Source organism: Lampris incognitus, chromosome 4, assembly GCF_029633865.1.
Source record: "Lampris incognitus isolate fLamInc1 chromosome 4, fLamInc1.hap2, whole genome shotgun sequence".
NCBI lineage: Eukaryota > Metazoa > Chordata > Actinopteri > Lampriformes > Lampridae > Lampris > Lampris incognitus.
The window spans coordinates 34,655,891-34,677,888 of NC_079214.1; the positions used below are offsets into that span (position 1 = coordinate 34,655,891).

The 21,998-nt window shown below is 41.4% G+C and overlaps 1 protein-coding gene across 1 annotated transcript in view; it reads left to right on the forward strand.

Annotated features, from left to right (window-relative positions):
• Window positions 1-7,521: 7,521 nt before the first annotated feature.
• The window catches only part of LOC130111853 (solute carrier organic anion transporter family member 3A1-like), a 72,327-nt gene continuing 57,850 nt past the window's right edge, over window positions 7,522-21,998 (forward strand). Inside the window, exons 1-2 of the mRNA XM_056279150.1 lie at window positions 7,522-7,680; window positions 14,923-15,382. Coding sequence (XP_056135125.1) covers window positions 7,522-7,680; window positions 14,923-15,382 — 619 coding nt within the window. The remainder of the gene's footprint in view (window positions 7,681-14,922; window positions 15,383-21,998) is intronic.

Genomic DNA, 21,998 nt, shown 5'->3' on the forward strand with positions numbered 1-21,998 from the left:
TGCCATGAAGAAAAGTACGTGTTCTGCAGCAATATTTAGGTAGGAGGCACGTGTCAAATTGACGTCCACATGAATGGCTGGCCCCAGGATTTCTCAGCAGAACATTCCCTAAAGCATCACACTGCCCCCACCAGCTTGTCATCTTCCCGCAGTGCAAACTGCTGCCATTACTTCCCCAGGAAAACGGAGCACACGTACATTTCCACCCACGTGATCTAAAAGAAAACGGGATTCATCGGACCAGGCAACTTTCCCCCACTGCTCCAATGCCGAGTTCTGACGCTCGCGTGCCCATTGTGGGCACTTTCAATGGCGACATTGGTCATCATGGGCACTCTGACTGGTCTGCGAGCCCCATACGCAGCAGGATGTGATGCACTGTGTGCTGTGACACATTCCTCCTGTAACCATCATTAAAATTTCCTGTGACCTGTGCCACAGTAGACCTTCTCAGAACAGGCTTCGTTGCCCTCGTATATCGATCAGCCTTGAGCGCCCAACAACTTGTCGCCGGTTTGTGGTTGTCCCTCCTTGGACAACTCACCACTGCTGGCCGGGAGCACCCCACAAGCATTGCCTTTCTAAAAAGCTCTGACCCAGCCGTCTGGCCATAACAGTCTGACCCCTTGTCAAAGTCACTCATGTCTTTACTCCTGCCCATTTTGCCTGCATCCAACACGTTTCGCAGAAGGTTGAATCAGTTCACCTGGATACAGCGTTTATTAACAGATACTATGTACGTTTCATCACTCAACTATGTGACATCTTCAGTCTAAACTGACTGCAGGTATCCCCACCCCGTATAAACAATACAGTACAATACAGTGCCTGACGACCAGAACCTATGACCAGTTTCATAGGCAAAGATGGGTGTGACCATTGAGCATGTGTACTATTCCCAGAGGATTAGGGGTTGTTGCAGTCACAGCATTGTAAGATGGCGACAGATGTATAACGACCGAAACCAATGACCAGTTTCATGATCAAATATGGGTGTGCTGTGCCCATTAACTAGAGTTTTGAGGGTCATGTGTACTATTCACAGAGAGGGTTGGGCGATCACAGCATTGTAAGATGGCGAGACGGCCGCTGTGTCGGTGGGGACGTTGTCAGCTCGGTGGTAGTGTCCTGACGACTTCTAGTTTGTGCTTCAGTGGATGATGAGATGTTATAGGGGGTGGGGATACCTGCAGTCAGTTTAGACTGAAGATGTCACTTAGTTGAGTAATAAAACGTATCTGTCAATAAACGTTGTATCCAGATGAACTGATTCAACCTTCTTTTATTTTCTTACCTGGATTATTGAGCATACATCAAGACATCCAACACGTTTACTACGAGAACTGATGGTTCGCTTACCATCTACCCAGACCTTGACATGTGCCTTTGTTTGGAGAAGGTCAACAATATTCGGTTCGCCTGTGAGTGGTCATAATGTTTTGGCTCCAAGGGACGGCTGATATAAATGGTCTAACAGGGCTAAGCCCTCCCTATCTTTTACAATAAAGATGATAAAATTATTTTTAAGAAATCTTAGAATAAATTGTTTTAAATTTTGGTTGAACCTAGAGCAGCAACAACACCAAACAGTCACAAGAAAAATAGAGTCTATCTCTAAATGGGCTTATTTCTACAGCCCAAATACAGCAGCATTAGCTTCCATTCATCTTCGTAGTGAGTGAGTGACAGGCGTCATGGCACGCCCCCTTGATTTGCCGATCATTTGGGCTAAATCATTCAGCCTCAGGCCAGTGACTTTTGACCAATGACAGAGGACGTACAGAGTAACGGTACGTAGTGAAGAGCCTGGAGACACATCGTCCAAACAATGGCCAAATAACACAAAAGGACAAATGACAAAATCGTAAGGACAAACGACAAAATCGCAAGTTTGTGGTACTTGGTTTCAACGAAAGTTTAATCAGTTCATCTGGACACGTTCACTGACAGATAGGTTTCATCACTCATCAAAGTGACATCTTCAGTGTAAACTGACTGCAGGTATCTCCACCCTTATAAACAATACAGTGGCGAAACGACCTTAACTAACGACCAGTTTCATATGCAAATGTTGATGGCCACGCCCATATTTGCACATGAAACTGGTCATTGGTTTCGGTCGTTATGCCACTGTATTGTTTATAAGGGTGAGGATACCTGCAGTCAGTTTAGACTGAAGATGTCACTTAGATGAGTGATGAACGTATGTCAGTAAACCTTGTATCCAGATGAACTGATTCGACCTTCTTTGATTTTCTTACCTGGATTATTGAGCATGCATAAAGACATTACTTGGCTTCAATGAAAGGGCTGGCCAATGGCAAACGTAACTAAGAATTCACTTTTCTATTTGCCATGCTTGCTTTTTGGAGGAGACGCGGCTTGGGCCCAACAAGGAATTATGGATTTGAAACATTTATCTGATAAAATAATGAAATTGTGTGTGTGTGTGTGTGTGTGTGTGTGTGAGAGAGAGAGAGAGAGAGAGAGAGAGAGAGAGAGAGAGAGAGAGAGAGAGAGAGAGAGAGAGAGAGAGAGAGAGAGAGAGAGAGAGAGAGAGAGAGAGAGAGAGAGAGAGTTTTTGGCATCAGGCCATTCTTGTGGGGACTTCTCTATACGCCCGTTTCACGCCGCGGCCATCTTGGATTAAAAAAAACCAAGTGGTGGGAATTTAGCCACGCCCCCTTCTTACTCAATCGGAAATCAATGCAGCCGGGGCCAGCAGCAAACATGGTTTGGGCTACCAACCTCGAGCACCTACCGTCATTTACCACAATATGAAAACTAAGCTGGATCTTTTCTTTTTCGAGTACTTTCTGCCTCTCCTGAGCCAGTGAGGAGACACAAACACACAGGGCTGTATTCAAAGAAGCTGTTTAATCACAATAAAATAAAAAATAAGATACATTTAATTTTTATACTGTCCATTCAATATTTATACATTAGATTGTCCCATCTACAATATTTTCATTCTTTGTCTTTAACTTTAACAAAACTGTTGGTTCATTTTAAACTAAAATATGTTCGGTCAACTGTCATTCTGTTGTAGCAATAAACTGGAACTCGCTACCAACTCAAATCATCAATTGTTTACTAAACTAAGATAGTGATTGCTCATCTCAAGGTGTAGGCTAAAAAATGGGACTGTACTGAAATGAAGTTAAATATGTTTCAATCTATCTAAGGTTTGTGTGCACTATTTTCTTTTCTTCATCCCTAAAAATGCAGGGATGACAAGTTTTACATCTATTTCATCGAGCAGGTCTTTGATAAGGAAGCCCTTATCGGCCTGACCTCATCACCTGACTCTAAGAGGTCCAGAACACCTGACCTCTTAGTTATCTCCTTATCAGAAATACATCCTGTGTATAGATTACTTACCAGGCTAACTGACCCTGAGGGAGTGATCCCAATTAGGGATTTCAATGTAGTGTTACTTTTATAATGGGAGTATGTCATGGTGTTCAAAACCTTCGAACTAGCTGTCTCGATGCGGATCTCTGTGCAGTCTAGTATCACTCTTGTGTTTGGGTAGAATTCCCTGAATACTGGTGGCATTAGCTCATCTACTGCTGCTCTACTAGGCCATATTGGGAGGGTCCCTAACATAAAGAGCAAATAGTTGGACCACGTCGTACAGTTCCCGCTGACTGTGGCCGGTGGCACATTGAATCATACAGATAAATCCAGAGCAAAAAAGCCCTGCCTCACACGGCACAAGAACAGGAAAAGCTGATCAATCAGCGATAAATGCTCTGCATGGAAGCCAGACACAGAAATGTGTTCTAGGTTATGGCTGTTCCTTTGCATTTGAATCCATCGCACCATGGACTCTGCAGTAGGCTGTAAAGCTAGGAAGAGTACTTTGAGGGTGTGGTAATCCTTAAAACCAGTGTAAAACCTGATCAGATTGGGTGCACACTGGAAGCGTTCTAGACCAAAACGCTCGCTTTTCAGCTTTTTATTTTCGTCCTCCAGGAAAGAGATGCGTTTCTTTACTGCGTCAAGCTGGTATTCCACAGAAAGGGGCTTCACGTCGTAGTCATGATCAGGTAGAGTCGCCCAAACCTCACTGGACACACGAGGATATGTCATACATGTGGGAAGCAATATAAATCCACACATTTTCCTGTTATCAAGATGATGTGTCAGAACAGAGCTATCCACTATTGAAAGATTAGTGAATATATATATATATATACATATTATACAATGCAGTAATCTACATGTTTGTAAAATTGTATTGTACTGACAGTAACAACTCACCTATCTCCCTCATGTTCCTCTTCATCTTCCTCTTCATCTTCTTCCGCTATTAAGTTACCAATGTGACTACAAACAGGAGCAAACATTTTTCAACGTCAAACTTCTGTCTCCCTTCTAATGTTTTAGTCACAGTGAAACTGGTCACCCCAATATTATTTAACTGGCTGTACATGGTGCAACCTCTGCAGCTCAATGCATACAGTAACGTTAAATGTACATGCAACCTCTGCAGCTCAATGCATACAGTAGGCCTCCATGTACATAATGTCTGTTGCAATAATAGCAGGAGGAGTAAACATTTAGCCATATGGCATCTTAATGTGTCAGTTGAATTTAGGACGGTACACAGCAGTACGACATGTTGCTTCCAGCAGCGTTTTCAATGAAGAAGGGGGCGTGGCTAAGTTCCCACCGCTTGGTTTTTTTAAATCCAAGATGGCCGCGGCGTGAAATGGGCGTATAGTGTTGTTGTAGAGTGCTTGCTATAAGAAGGTATATAGTGTCGTTCCTGTAACTTGGTATCTTGGATGTGATACATGTGAAAATGAGTTCATTGCAGCAAAAGGGCCTCTCAGTTTGAAAAGAGAAACAAGACCACTTGTCACCCCTCTTACAGGTTTAAGTATGCAGAGTGAACTTTGACTCCAAATCACATTTTTTTCTAGTTCATGTTATCTTCCATCCATCCATTATCTAAACTGCTTATCATGCTCTCTGGGTCGCGGGGATGCTGGAGCCTATCCCAGCAGTCACTGGGCGGAAGGCAAGGAGACACCCTGGACAGGCCGCCAGTCCATCACAGGGCACACACACACACACACACACACACACACACACACACACACACACACACACACACACACACACACACACACACACACACACACACACACACACACACACACACACACACACACGTCTTTGGACTGTTAAATTAATTTTTGGATTAGATCTAAATGAACAAATATTTGATACGTCCTTAAAAATATGTCAACGTTATAGAAGAGTCTTGACAAAGCGGTTCACTGGACCAGGTTGAATGTTTTGAGACCACATATTGTACTGAGACACATGCTAGCTAGTGAGGCTTGATATTTCCAAGGATACCTGTACGCTGAAGGCTAAAGAGCCCAAATAACTAAAATGGGAGGGCTGTAAGACAGAGAACAGAGCTGCTTAGGGTGCAGCTATCCGCTCAGGAGCCCCACAGGGACTTGGTCAGATACCACTTTGACTGGAGAACAAAAAGGGCTCTTTCTGAGGGCCAGACCCCGATGTGCTGGAGTTATTGAATGATGGTATTCAGGTGCAATGAACATTTTCCTGTAAAGTCAGTCTGTGATAATCGAGATGGAGACAGATGATAGATGAAATGGATGATGGAGGGAGATCAACACCTCCAGGCAACTGGAGGGGCAAAAGTTTCTGGATTTGTTTGAAAGTTTTCTTTACATTCTCTTGCAGTCGTTATTTATTGTGCCAGAGGAGATGCATTTTTAAAACGTCAAAATCATGTACAACAAAAAATAAGTCTTCTGTTGTAGCTTATATATATGTATATATATATACACACACATATGTATATATATGTTGTAGCTTATATATGTATATGAAGCTTGTGTGTGTGTGTGTGTGTGTGTGTGTGTGTGTGCATAGTGCTTTTTTTTTGACAAAAGAACAAAGTCATGAACCAGGAAGCCTGAATAGGAAGCTATTGGAGGTGGGGCAAAGGTCCAAAAATTTAAACTTAAGTGTATTCAATGATCCATCCATTATCCAAACCGCTTATCCTGCTCTCAGGGTCGCAGGGATGCTGGAGCCTATCCCAGCAGTAATCAAGCAGCAGTTACCTTTGGTAAAAACTAAACTCGTAGTCATCATCAGCATTGCATTTATATAGAGCTTTTCTAGGCACCCAAAGCGCTTCCCATCACAACAAGCAGCAGTTACCTTTGGTACAAACTAAGCTCATAGGCACTACCCTGTGGTAATTTTAAGCCTGAAATATCCACTATTTGCCGATCCTCCTACTACACTTTACGTTTTAGTACATTATAACGTGTATTTGTGGCCATTGCAAGTCAAAAACTGGCTAGCAGACAAGATATCCTTGTGTTCAGAATTAAAAAGTCCACTTTGGGGTTGAGAGGAAACCAACCCTTTTAGTAGACTGACTAACTATGGCAGGCGTGTTTTATCAATTATTCAATTTAAGGCACTTGTCAATTAAAATTACACTATAGTACTTATTTATCAAAAAGACATGCATGTTAAGGTTAATACTCCTGTCTGTACCCCTGACTTCAGGCAATGGGAAGAAGAACGGGAGTTGGTTCCCAGGTGCTGCAGCTGCCCACTGCTCCGATACAATAGGATGAGTTGAATGCAGTGAATAAATTCTATTGTAACCGAACAACTGTGAAAAAAGAACTATTGGTTATTGAATAGTTAGTAGTGAAAGCGAGAAGTCGTAAATTAGCAACTACTAGTGCTTATTCTAATAGAGCTTGTATCTATTTTCTAGGAGCTAGTGACTTTGCAATAGCGACTAATGACAGTCAGAATAGCGAAAAGATAAGGACTAGAGTCTGATTTTAGTGACTAGTGCCTTAAAATGCATAAATGATCAAAACGACCTGTCATAGACTAACATGATGTAGCTGATGGGGTACACTGGAGGGTGGGAGAGAGCGCGAGAGAGATAGGCGCAGTATATCGTGATCAATAGGAGGTAGTGTCACGCCGCCCGTCACGCACGGTCTATGAGCAGAATAATTCACGTGCAGGACGGTTTGAAGGCAGCGCAGTGCGTGTGCGTGTGCGTGAGCGCGCATGTTGCCGCTGAACTCCAACCAATGTGTTTTGCTCGTGCATGTATCTCGGATGTTGGAAGCCCGTGCTCCCGGTGCTAGCTTACGTCGTGTGTCCGTAACAGTCACTTACAGAAGACGAGCCACGGGCTATTAAAAAAAGGGGGGGGGGAGAAACGAGAGAGAGCGAGAGCGAGAGAGAGAGACCACCGCTATTCCTTCGGGATTCTAACAGACCGCCGTTTTACCGACCCCCGTCCCTGATATATGTCGAGACACGCCGGACGGACACCATCATCTCCACCAACGGCTACTAGCTTACAGCGCGAAGACTTGCTCCTTCTGCAGTGCAGGTTATCACCGTTCGCAAATGGTCATCGTCGGACCGGATCCGGCTAGTTTGATGCCGCCGAACACGACCGGAGCCTGAACCGTTTACAGAAGCATGCAGGTGAAAAATCAAATATGTACTGAGAGGAGCACCGACGACGACCCGGAGCACGATGACAACCAGAAAAAGACATCATGTTTTTCCAACATAAAGATTTTCCTTGTGTCAGAATGTGCGCTCATGCTAGCGCAAGGCACGGTCGGAGCGTATTTGGTAAGTTTCCAGGTCGTCGTTGAACGTCATTAGTTACAGCCCTCCACAGTTTACAGTACGAGGCGGGGGTTTATTGAGTTTTGCCATAACGCAGTTACCCCAATTTCTTTCTCATTTTTTTTTTGGTCAAGCGCAGAGCTGTATTGTGACAAGTCATGGCAGTTATGCCGGCTCGTCTTTGTGGCGGTTTATAGTTGATAGGGGTAATAATCGTGTTAGCAGCGTCTGGTGCTCTCATTGATTGATGAAATTATGCGCAAATTTGAGCTGTTGGTTTAAACTGTTAGGCCCCTATGCATCAGTGATGTTTTTTTTTTACAGGGCAAAGTGTGTGTCGCAACAGTCGTCAACGTTGATGGGGGGGGGGGGGCTTGATTTCTATAAAATGCGCAGCCTAGGTTATACCACTGTATGAATGGCCCCCTTGGAAAAGGATGTTACGAAACATCGGGCAAGAGGAGGTCGATATAGCCGACAGGGCCTTACTGTCTGGGCCCCTTTTTGTCAGCCTCAGTGATGCAGCAGGCCAGTGACACATTAAAATCAATCCACTATAATATAATTGGTGTGCCCGGTGAACAACAGAAAGAGGAAATAGTTGATTGATCATTTTAGATTTAAAGACATGTCTTTCAATGACGCCGGACGCACATACAATATTATGTTGCGTTTTGATTGATTTTAATGTGGTGAATTGGACAACACTGGTGTTAGGATGCGATTAGGAATATGGTGTAACGGTTCAACTAGAGCTGCTATCGATGGCTCAATACGATGACTCCCGTCTAGTTAAGTCAGGGATGGCTCAATCATTTAAGTCTGTTGCTCAGTCGTGACATTTAGTAATTGACCTAAATGTTCGTAAAAGCCAAATTCCATCTGCCTGCCCCTGGTAGCCCCCCCCCCGCCCCCCAGTCACAGTTTTCTAAATACTTGTGGGATTGGGTCTATCTGTTGGTCTAAAGGGGGAAGGGAACACAGGACACTCCCACAACTGTTATCTTTGTTGAGAAACCCAGCATCCTTAGTTGAGGAGGTACCAGTTTTATTTGGCTCTTCTGCTCTGGTTTAAGGGAATATAATGGTAACAAAAAAAAATAGAGAGCAGTAAGACTCAAACAAACATATTGCAGGAGGCAGGCTTGGCTTGGTATTTATTTTATATTGTATTTAAGCTTGTGCAGCACTTTGGTTCAACTGTGGTTGTTTTAAATGCGCTATATAAATAAACTTGACTTGACTTGACTTGACTTGGTAAAGGTGTAGGGTCCTAACCCTATTTGGAGTCTGCTTGTGTGTGTTTACGATTATTAATGAACTGATTTGAGATGAGAATGTAATCACAACCAGGACTAGTCCTGGTTATAATGCAACAAGAATATATTTCCCAGTGAAGACATCTATTTATTTGATGGTTTGTTGTTTTTATTTTTCAAAAACTCTAAATTGCTTTGTCTCATCTTAGCTGTATGTGTTCTGTTCTCTTCTTTCACACTGTGCAATTCATTAAAAAGTAAAATACACCAAGCTAGAATCTAATTGAACTTTCCAGGACTAGAATTCATAGTCGCGTTCTTTAGTGTCATTGCAGCTGCCTGTGGAGTTATGACTTTTTTTTGTCTTTTTTATGTATATTCATCTAGACTAAATGTAGATCTGACATTTAAACAATTTTATTGCTTGCTTGACATCTAAACACAAGATAAAAATGTAAAGAAAATCTGGCTTTGCCGTATATTAACATTTTTATTTTCCGTAAATCTTAAAGTAGATTGGACTAAATTATGATTGGATCAGAATCTGCAGTGAGACTGTGCATCCACCTTGCTCTTCATCATTCCATTTGAATAGGCACAGAACTAGCACAACACATCTGTTGTATACTTTTTACTTATTCTACTGTTGGGAGATTTATTGCACCCTTTGCAAGTCATAAGAGTGAAAGCTTAAATGCCTTAATTGTTAATGTCAACCTTTAATGAATTTGAATGAAATTAAACAGTCCAGGGTACTGAGTATGAAGTCCTGTCATTTGAATTTAAGTTCTCCCTCTTTCTCTGCAAGTCCTTCCCTATGCACATGGTGGCATAACTAGGTTAGTGTTTCACTGTTGTAATAATAGATCTGTCATACCCATCCTCCAGTTTTAGAATAGGTTAGCAGATGGCTGATACTATCAACATTTTGCCAAAATTAACTTGACATCCTTGCAGTACTTGTTTTTTAATCCTCAATGAGAATGCAGAGGGCACCCATTCACTCACATTGAAATTTGTCTGAGCTGTCCTGACTCATTAGGTGATATTATTATTAATATTGTTATTAAGACCTTGTGGCGGTGGTGGTGGTCCTTGGTACTGGTTGGTAATTAGGGATAATATTGATGATGATAATAATAATAATCTCAATTAATACAGCTTTTTAAAGGCACTTTTACAAATTGCTTTAATAAACACATCAAACACAATACATTGAAATAGAAAAAGATAAAAGAACAGACAAAATAGAAAAATGAGAAGAAAAAAATAAGGGAAACATAAGCTTACAAAGAGGCCACTCTAAGAAAAGAAGAAGAAACCCACTTTATTTTGTCATTGTACGGGTTACAATTATATTTGTTCTCTGCATTTAACCCATCCTACTTTATAGGAGCAGTAGGTAGCTGCAGTACCTGGGGACCAACTCCAGTTTTTTTCCATTGCCTTTGGTCAGGGGCACAGACAGGAGTATTTACCCTAACATGCATGTCTTTTTGATGGTGGGAGGAAACCGGAGCACCTGGAGGAAACCCACACAGACACAGGGAGAACATGCAAACTCCACACAGAAAGGACCTGGGACAGCCTGGGGTTCGAACCCAGGACCCTATTACTGTGAGGCAACAGTGCTAACCACTGGGCTACCGTGCCGCCCAAAATTGAGTTTTGTTAGAGTATTAAGTTTTAAAGAGGACCAAGATTTTGGTGGACGGATAATATCTTATGACATTATGACTCTGATTAATATATAGTCATTTAGTGAACACTTCATCAAGAGCAACTTACAGTGAGTACAGTAGAAAAAGAGCCAAGTTTCAGTACTTACCTACACCGCAAGTAACACAAAATAATATACCTTTCTCTTTCTCTGTATTGGACAGAATGTAACTTTGACAGTTTGATGTTATTTTGCCCATAGGCAGAAAAACATCTCACAGAATATGGATTAAGATAGTTGTTCAAATCATTAGTGCTTTGAAAGAGAGATGAAATGGTTAGTCAAAATGATTGATTAGTTGGTCAATTATGAAAGAAGTTATGAATCATCATTTTGGTAATCAATCATTTTACTCATTTATTAGTTAAAAGAATGCCAAACATTTGACAGTTACAGCTTCATGAATGATAAGATTTGCTTGCCTTTCTCTGATTGATATCATTATAAAATGAATATTTTAGGGGTTTTTTTTGGCTGCTGGTCAGGGCTCTGGGGATTTGTGATTGACATTTGTCATTATTTTTGACATTGTATAGACTAAATGCTTAATCGGTTAATAAAAAAATCAATGTTACTCAATAATGAAAACAAATGTTAGTTGCAGTCCTACAAATGTCTCACTATACTCTAAAAAACGTGAACCCTGGACGAGTAAGGGTGGTAGAGAGAAGTTTCAATCAACACTTGAAATTTTATCATAATTACTGCTTTTTTGTGGATTTAAAGTGCAGTATTTTGAATTTACAAATGGACAGAAATAAATCAGAGAATGCCTGGGGTTTGTAAGTGTACATGTTTGTGTACAACTGGAGAAACATTAAACTGCCAGAATTCACTGGGGAGTTTAGCATAACCTCTTCTCATCAGACAGAGAGGAGATGTTTGTCGAGGTCTGATCATGAGCCACAACAAGTCATATCACACACTGTTTAACTTACTTCTGCCAGTTGGCCCCAGCCAATGGTTTGGAGTGACTTTACTCCCTATTGAATTGTGTGTTAACAGTGTCCATTTTTGGGGGGTTTGAAAATGGTTAAGAAGTCCTCCATCTCTCAGAATCATTTAAGAACTTGATCCAATTCAGTGTCACAGGGGGTTGGAGCCTTTCCCAGCGGGCATGTTGCAGAAGGCAGGGAGTCACTGTAGATAAGTCACCTGTCCATCAACACAATCACTCACACACGATTCCTACATAATGGACAATTTAGAATCTCGTGTCATCTAACATGCATGCTTTTAGAATGTGAAGAGTTGAGTCAATCAAAGTCCCCTTAGGAAATCCATTTGAACACAGAAAGAAAATGCTGCACTCAGAAGAACCTGGATCAAGTACAGGACCCTCTTTCTGTGAGGCAACACCACTAACTTACCTTTCCAGTCCTCATTAAGAATCTGAATTACTTAATTTTCCAAACTAATTAAACTTAAAATCATTTTTATTGGTGCTGTTGGATCAGAGATATATCTCAAATCAGTACATTCATACACTCTGGGACGCTTTCACATATTCTAAACTTTTTTTCAGAAAACATTCTATTGTTGCTATGTTAAACTTCTACTGGGAACATTAAAGTTTTGTAAAATACTAATGTAATCTCATCCTATCAAAAACTTGGTGCAGGAAAGACTGGACCGTACATTCTATATTTTACTTGCTCTTCCAGCAGCTGCACTGCTGCCAGACTGATGTTGCATTAGACATATTGCAGCATACTTTTTTTAATCAGTTGGTTTCAAGAATTTATTTAGTGTCTTGAAAGGTTTATTAAAAAATGAACACATTTTGAATTTTCCAAATAATTCCTCTTTGGATAGAGCCTTAGTACATCAGAAATTCAGTGGATAATAGAAGGAATGTAGTAGCGCAGAAGGTGACCTCTATGGCAAAGTCTGAGAGAGAGATGGGTAGAGTAGTGTAAATTTAAGGACAAAGAGAGAGACATGGGTAGTCGCAAGCTTCTAAAGAAACATCCAACTGGCTCAGTGAGGCTGTCCTCTGTTGTTTTAGCCTTCGAGTCAGACCCTCCCACTCCCCCCACTAATACTAACCAGGGAATACAGACAGGAGAGAGATGCTGAGAGGATCGGCTGTCTGTCTCATCAGGGGCACTAACTCTCTTGCTATCTCTGCTTCTCAACCAAAAACCCCTCCCCCTCCCCCCACCCACTATTCTCTGGATGACACAGCACACATTTTACACCAGAGACTTAAAGACCCCGTCATCAGTTAGATGCATTCAGAAAGCAGTTAGCTAAATGTGATGTTCATTCAGTGACCACGGACAATATTGCTTTCTAGCCGACAACATCACATGCTTACACATACGCAAGGGCTCACTCTCTCACACACACACACTATTCCATTAGTTTTTCCTGGGCTGGTATGAGACTGGTGGGTGGTGTTGAGAGAGAAGGGAAACAGCAGGGATGGAGGCAGCCCACCTTACTGAGAACCTCAGCTATACAGTCAAAAGGATGCTGTCTGGCATGGACTTTGCTTCCATTTGTATCACTCTTCTGTACAAATGTTTACCTGAAGAGAAATGTTTTTATGTAGAATTTAGTCCGTCTTTTCAGAGTCAGTTTTATTGGCTGAGTATGCTTGCTTTCGAGCAATTTGACAATTTCACTGATGCGTTCGTACTCTGTCACACATATATGCATTTACACAGCAAGATAAGAAAAGAGAAGTGTAATTAACAAAGCTAAGTAAAAACTGAATACAAAAATTATTAAAAAAATAAGGATAGCACAAAAATAGCCAAAGATGAAATAAGCTATCATAAAACATAAGGATATGGTATGAGTGCAAATCCACGTATGAGCAATATCTGAGGTGAATTACAATAAAGATGTGCTTTAAGTAGGCCATGATGAGTCCAGTTACTGTGAGGTGTGAAGCATGTAGCATTTTACTGAAGTAAAAAGAATTTACTGACATTCCAAAAATAAAAATTTTACAGCTCTTATTGCATATATATTGCCTTTATACCTCTTTCTCTTGGCAGCACGGTGCTCCAGTGGTTAGCACTGTTGCCTCAAGCAAGAAAGTCCTGGGTTTGAACCCCAGGCCGTCCCAGGCCCTTTCTGTGTGGAGTTTGCGTGTTCTCCCCGTGTCTGCGTTGGTTTCCTCCGAGTGCTCTGGTTTCTTCCCACCATCAAAAAAGACATGCATGATATAGAGTTAATACTCCTGCCTGTGCCCCTGACCAAGGCAATGGAAAGAACAAGGGGAGTTGGTCCCGATTGCTGGAACTGCCCACTGCTCCTACACAATAGGATTGATTAAATGCAGACAACAAATTCATTGTGGGAATTTGTTTGCTGCATTTTTCTTTCTTTTTTTTTCTTTCAAAAACATTATTTTACAAAATTTTCAAATTTTCAAATTTGTCAGCTTCATCAGAATGTGACCTCCAGTGTGCACTGGGGCTGTTTGCAACTGAGTGTGAAATGGCCAGAATGAGAGTCAGCACCTCAAAGTCTGACACCATGGTTCTCTACCGGAAAATGGTGGATTGCTCCCTCCGGGTTGGGGATGAGATGTTGCCTCAAATGAAGGAGTTCAAGTATCTCGTGGTCTTGTTCACGAGTGAGGGTAGGATGGAGCGGGAGATTGACAGGTGAATTGGTGCAGCATCAGCAGTAATGCGGGCATTGTACCGGACCATTGTGGTGAAGAGGGAGCTGAGCCGGAAGACAAAGCTCTCAATTTACCAGTCAACCTTCGTTCCAACCCTCACCTATGGTCATGAGCTTTGGGTAGTGACCGAAAGGGTGAGATCACAGCTACAAGCGGCTGAAATGAGTTTCCTCTGTAGGGTGTCTGGGCTCAGCTTTAGAGATAGGGTGAGGAACTCGGACATCCGGAGGGAGCTCGAGGCCACTGCTCCTTCGCGTCAAAAGGAGCCAGTTGAGGTGGTTCGGGCATCTGATTAGGATACCTCTTGGGCACCTTCCTTTGGAGGTTTTCCAGGCATGTCCAACTGGGAGGAGACCCCAGGGTAGACCCAGAACTCGCTGGAGGGACTACATGTCCAATCTGGCCTGAGAACACCTTGGGGATCCCCCAGGAGGAGCTAGAGGGCATTGCTGGGGAGAGGGATGTCTGGAGTGCCCTATTTAGCTTGCCACCATGACCCGACCCCGGAGAAGCAGTTGATGATGAGATGAGATGAGACAAATTCATTGTAAGAATACAGTGACAAAATAAAGTGTCTTTCTTTCTTCTTCTTTCTCCTCCTCTTCCTTTCTCTCTCTATCCAGGTGAGTGTCCTGACAACACTGGAGCGACGTTTTAACCTGCAGAGTGCTGATGTGGGTGTCATTGCCAGCAGTTTTGAGATTGGGAACCTTGCCCTCATCCTGTTTGTCAGCTACTTTGGAGCCAAGGCCCACCGTCCCCGCCTGATTGGCTGCGGAGGGATCGTCATGGCGCTGGGGGCATTGCTGTCTGCCCTGCCGGAGTTCCTGACCCACCAGTATGAGTATGAGGCAGGAGAGTCATGGCATGCCGAAGACGGGAGAGACATATGCTCCAATAGCTCCCGGACAGAGAGCAAGGCCTCGGGGTTTAACTGTGGGGACCGGGCAAACACCAACATGATGTACTTGCTGCTGATTGGGGCCCAAGTCCTGCTTGGCATTGGCGCCACACCCGTCCAACCTCTGGGAGTGTCCTACATTGATGACCATGTCCACAGGAAGGACTCCTCGTTGTACATAGGTTAGTGGCACTGACCTGGAGTTACATACACAAGTATATAATTAGAGCAGTGTCCAGTTTTCTCTGTTTATGTCTGATATTAGGTGGCCGTTGTTAGCCAGAGAGAAATTCTGTATGAGAAGTACTACAAAAGTATACAGTCTATAGAATGGGACTCCAGTGAGTGTCAAGCTCCTGTGGTAGGTCAGGATAATGTCTTTTTTTCCCCTACCCATTGAGCAAGACAGGAAATGGAACCCAAAACCATAGTTGTGTTTGTCTCATACATTACACTGTGACTTACATACAAAATTAAAACTTTAACACTGGCAGTATTTGTGTTGTGGTCTACCCATTGACTACACAGCACTGCCTTCTCCTGGAAGCTGGGCTAGAAAAATGGACCTCCTCCTCTCTTTGAAAATACAATGCTGTGTCACTGACAATAGATCCAGTGTCTGGTTCTCTGATAGTGGCATGTATAGCTTGTTCCAGAGGGAAAAGCCTTACTCACAGCTGTCACTCACAGATATTGTAGGTTCTTTCTGCATAGTTCTCCCTTAAAGTCACACGACAGTGAAGAGTAAATTGATAACCTAAATGTGGAAACTACATTTACTTTGTATATTTTAGGTCTGATGCTTATAGCCAGGTGACTTGAAATGGGGGTTAACAGCAGAGGTAAATTCACTTGCTAACAAAACAAGTCAGGAGAAGAGTCAGAGACACAGCCTTCACAAAGTAGATGGAACAATTATACACACACACACACACACACACACATATATATATATATACACACATACAGCTGATGATTGCTTATGAAACGGTCTTGTGCTGTCTCATAAAGAATTTACTTCACTCATTGGATTATTTTGCTCCTTATTTGTTGAGTACTTTCCCTACCATTGAGTGTTTCTTTTAACAAAGTTATATGTGTGTGTGTGTGCGCACACATATATATTGGGGATGGGTATCGTTAACATGTTAACGGTACTACTACTCTTACCGATACTACTAGTCGATCCGGTACTTTAACGGTACTCTTATTGGTTCTTTTTGTTATTTTTTTTTAAGAGAGAAACAAATTATGAACAGAATTAACATTGCTTTATTTTCTCATTTCTGGACAGAGAGTTACGTTTAATTATTAACCCATGTTTGTATAATTTAGCTAACTCCGTGTGGGCTCTAGGCTGCTAGCATACATAACATACCTGAGGTGGATGGGGCAATGAAAGTTGAACTACGAGATAGGCAGTCGAAAACTGCATTTTTCCGCCTGTATTTGATGCATTTTCACCAGATGTTTTGAAAGATTGCTTGTGTTTCCACCCTTACATGCAAAAGACTTGTTGCACTTGTGGCAACAAGCATCGTCAGCATTGACTCTAGTGAAGTATAACCAGACTTTTGACCATTTAGGTCTCTCCGCCATTGTCACTAAGAGCAGGCTCTGTGGGTCTGTGCATGTGTGTGCATGCGCATCTGAGAGAGAGCGAGAGAGAGAGGCAGAAAGAGCTGGCCTCGCCCCTCGGCTTGCACATATGACAGGCTCTGAGAGAGATCTCTCTTCTGGATTGGGAAAAGCAAAAATGCGTCATTGACAAATGTTTTAATCTTATTACAAATTAGAAATGGAGTTGGTAAGATAAAAGGTGCAAGATGTTTTATGTAGCCTAAATAAATAGGACATTTATTTTCTTAATTTCTCCAATACTGATAGCAGAACCATTAACATTGGAGCTTGTTAATACTACTGTCTGTTATCATTTAGCACTGGTGCCCGTTTAATACCGGGTTTCCATACCCATCCCTAATGTATATACACTTTTGATGAACCATGTAAAAATTGCAGATAGCAGACTCTACAAGTGTTATCTCAAGTCACTTACAGTGTTATGGCATTACCCGTTCTTCTTAGCATGGGCAAAGGCACCAGAATGATAACAGAGATAGATGGCTGTTTAGTAAGGATTGCTACACATGAAGAATCTTATGCTTCGTTTTTTTTTTTAAACCACTATTGTCTCTCAGAAAATGACTCAGGTGTGATGCAAGTTCATTATAGACTGCTATTAATGTTTTAAGTTAACCTTTTCATTTTACAAAATGGTGAAACTTGTCATGGTGAACCTATTTCTAAAATACTGCGTAATGAATTTCAGCCAGCACAAGACTCGGGCGATATCAACATTTTCTTTCTTGACAAAATACATCTGATACAATAATGATGTAAGTTATTGTCACTGCTATATGAGTTGAGGTGAAAAAATGCTCATAGACTATCTTACTACACGTGGCTCTGGACTAGATTTTGATTGAGTAATTATACAGTTATGCAAAGAATATACCCCTAAGCATTTTACTATACAGCTCATGAGTAGATGCTAATAAATGAACTTAAATTTGATAATATTTATTTTTTTAATCAAAAAACACCATTAAACCTGTGCAGCCAAGCATAGGTTATAGGTGTACCTGCTCTGGACCAAGCCTTAAGACTACAAACAAATGAATGCTTAGACTGTAAGTGATCAAAATGAAACGCCTATATAATTCACTAAACTATGCCAATAAGACCAAAATACATGCAAGGCTGCCCATATCATCACAAATCTCAACAATGTGTATTCCTTATGTGTTTTTGGCCAAAAAAACAAGCATCTCCACCTTTGGAGTTGTTTCCAGATGTGCTGAAAACACAATCTGATGCAGGACTATTGGCGCACAGGCAGAATTATTTTAGAGCAAGTTTTGTTACCGCAGGAAATTATTTCTTCTTTATTTTCATATAGGATGTAGTATATTGCTCATAATGGAGATCCAGTGTCAACATGTCTTGACACTGGGCTTCCCTTTTCAAAGTATGGGTTGACTCAATATCTTTGGTCAAGCACCTCATAGTAGTCCCCTTGTACAGTCTATCACCATTTGCTGTGTGTGAAGGGTTGAGTCCCGTGGCTTTGTGTTGAAGGACAGCTACTCACTGGGTAGTGGCCCATTGCTTCTGTACAGTATCTAGCTTTTGTTGTGACTTTCTTTTCACAAAGTGTAAATATGTCCACATCTATATTCGCTGGCTCCCGTTTCTCATTTGGTTTAAAACAAAAGAAATGCCAAATCGGCAAAGATTTTTATTTTTTTTTAAAGATTTGTCATCTGTCCTTCATTACAGAAAAATGGGCACAAATTTGATCCATCAGCTTCTCAAAATCTTTTGATACATTTAGCTGTAAAAAATGGCTGCACTGACCAATATTCATCGTCTTATTATTGGGGCAGAGTAACAAATATTATTGTAGCTTCCTTCTGTTGTGCTGAACGTTGTACTGAATATTATCCATACATATTGCCCTTGACTAGATGTCAGGTTTTGTTATTACATCCTTTGAATGTTCTAAGATCTCAACATGTAACCTAGCATAATTCATGTTGCAATTAATGTAATCTATGTATATTTCTGGTCTTAGATTAATTAATTTTATAAATGATTGACAAAATGCAGATTGCCAGAATGGCCCTGTGACTTGTCTTTGCAAGCCTGACTGAACCAGTTTGGTCAGCAGTGTTGGTATAGGGGGAGTGAATTAATGATGCTCATCTGTGGTTTTTGCTTAGTCATTTGCCTGTTGCTCCTCTGTCCTCTCGTCTTCTCTCATCTCATTTACTCCTTTTTTATTTTATTTTCTTTCCTCTCCTATCCCTTCCTCTGCTCTGTCCTCTCCATTGTTTTGCTTTCATTTTCCTTGTTGACATCGTGACATGTCACGTGTCACCGTGTGTGATTTTTGGTGTGTCTGTGTTTCTGTGTGCATGCGTGTGTGTGTGCGCGCACATGCATACATTTTGTGTCCTTTCCCTTGGATAACATTTCTGTTTGAAACACTGCATACACTTCTGCCTGCCTTTCTGTCCAGATCAGAATCAAAATCACTATTTGCCATGCACAATAAGTATATAGGAATTTATAAATATTACTCAAGATATAGATGGTAAACTGTTCATATCACTATATTTAAGCATTAGATCAGGGGTCCCCAATAGGCGGCCCGCGGGCCACGTCCGGCCCGTGACGGGTTGATTTATGGTCCGCAAGAATTTTTGAGGAATGCCAGAAGGAATTTTTTTTATTTCCCTACCAAATTTTTTTTTTTTAATTTGTAAGTAAAAGTAAGACTAGTAATATATCGAAAAATAGATGAAAAATCTCTGTTTAAATTATAATACCTGCAACGTATCGACACCAAAACAAACTAACGAACAACATGCTGCTGGAGGTTGAGTGGCCCGTGGTTTTAAAAGTGGCCCTAAAAGTGGCCCGCTATGAAAAGTAATTGGGGACCCCTGCATTAGATTATCATGAAACTAAACATATGTATATTTAGACAGTACATAATACATATATATCATTATGAGGATTGTTGACTATCCATATAAGTCGACAGTAGACTATACATATTACTCAATACAAAGACTATATAAAGTAGACTACATATAACTCTGTATTTAGTCAATAGACTATAGATACCACTCTACATATACACAGCAGTCCATACAGATTGAATTATAATACATGGCAATGGGCTCGGTGCAATAATGTCGCGCTGCAGAACATCCAGATGTGTCTGTTTGCATAAGAACTTCTGGTACAACCAGACGCTTACGTTCTACTGAAACATTAGTTAGCTGCTAACTTATCGGTCCGAAATCTTAATTTCGTCTGAAAAATCAATAAATCAAACAGGGCAAAAAGGGGCGTTCAAGTATCAACGCCGTGAATCAGGCTCCACTGAGCACTGTTGTGTGCCAGTGTACGAATTCAGCGCGCTATAATTCTCTTCCACGTTTCCATTCATTCCCTAGTAACTGCGAGAAAAGAGCTAAGTGGCTAGCAAAGATTTGGAGGGATGCATTTACTGTCACAACCGGGTGATTTCGCTGTGCCAGCTACAAGTGTGTTAAGGATGCTCAAGAAAGGAGCTTTTCCCACAAAAAAACTAAACAAAAACAAAACATAAAACATTTAACTTACCATTGTTCGTGGCTTGTGCCGACGCTGCTCGCTCTCTGTGCGGCTCAGGGCAGGCGGGACCACTGGAGTCTTCAGCTGAGAATAATGTGCAGACTAATAAAACAGAGCCGCAGTATGGTTACATAAGGCATTACCTGCGACACGGGAGCACTGTGTATGTATGAGCTCCACAGGTCATGAGTCCTCCAAGATAACCTGAAATAGTAAGGAAAGAGGTGGCTTAGAAAAATCCATGTCATGAAGATATTGTTCATATTTCATTAAAAGATTGTAGAATTATTGGTCTTTATTTTAACATTTTGAATGATTTTGTGATTAAGAAAGAAGAATAAGCTGAGACAGGGCTTACATACATGGGTTCAAGAAAAATCTCAAAATCCAAAGTAGCATTTCAGCAGTACAGAACTCTGCATTGGACATGCATTCTAATCAGTAATTATTTTTTTCATTCTTGGTTCTGGAAACTCTCAACTGATTCATTTAAAGGAAGTATAAATATGTGGATAGTAACTATTCTGCCACCCCTATACGCCCTGCATAAACTGGCAGATAGACAACTCCTCCTCCAATCACCACGCTGAAGAGGGTGCTTAGTTCCACTCCGTTTAATGGTTAATTGGAAGTAGGGTAAAACTACAAGAGACACAACGCAACAAACATACAAAGTTCAATACATCAATAAAAATGACTATAAAATGATATATGAGTTTCAAGTGTATTACTACTATGCAATTTCTAGCATACACCTTACTATTGACCAACTAAGGTGAGTATTTTGGCTAAACTGATGACAACGGATTATCACATCCAATTAATTCGCTAGCGTTAGCATTAGCTAAGACCAGCTATGTTATATGGTTTGGAGACAGTGGCACTGACGAAAAGACAGGAGGCGGAGCTGGAGGTGGCAGAGTTGAAGATGCTAAGATTTTCACTGGGAGTAACGAAGAAGGACAGGATTAGGAACGATTATATTAGAGGCACCGCTCAGGTTGGACGGTTTGGAGACAAAGCAAGAGAGGCAAGATTGAGATGGCTTGGACATGTGTGGAGGAGAGATGCTGAGTATATTGGGAGAAGGATGCTGAATATGGAGCTGCCAGGGAAGAGGAGAAGAGGAAGGCCAAAGAGGAGGTTTATGGATGTGGTGAGGGAAGACATGCAGGTGGCTGATGTGACAGAGGAAGACGCAGAAGACAGGAAGAAATGGAAACGGATGATCCGCTGTGGCGACCCCTAATGGGAGCAGCCGAAAGTAGTAGTAGTAGTAGTAGTAGTAGTAGTTAGCATTAGCTAAAAACGGCATATGTAATATGAACTCATACAATAAAATACGAAATATTTACATCAAGCCAAACTAATATGACTAACAAATGTGACTTAGACTTGTGTTGAGAATACTAACATACTGATGGTGCATCCAAAAGCATGAAATGTATGTAGAGAACAGTGATATCATTAACAAAACGTCTCTAGGCTTTACCAGGTTTTCCGTTGACTCCTGCACTTCCTGTATTGTCGATGTGGTGCTGGTGACGTCATCAGTGAGCAGAAGACTCTTAAAGAGACGGTACACATTAACTAATACTGACAGCACAGTAA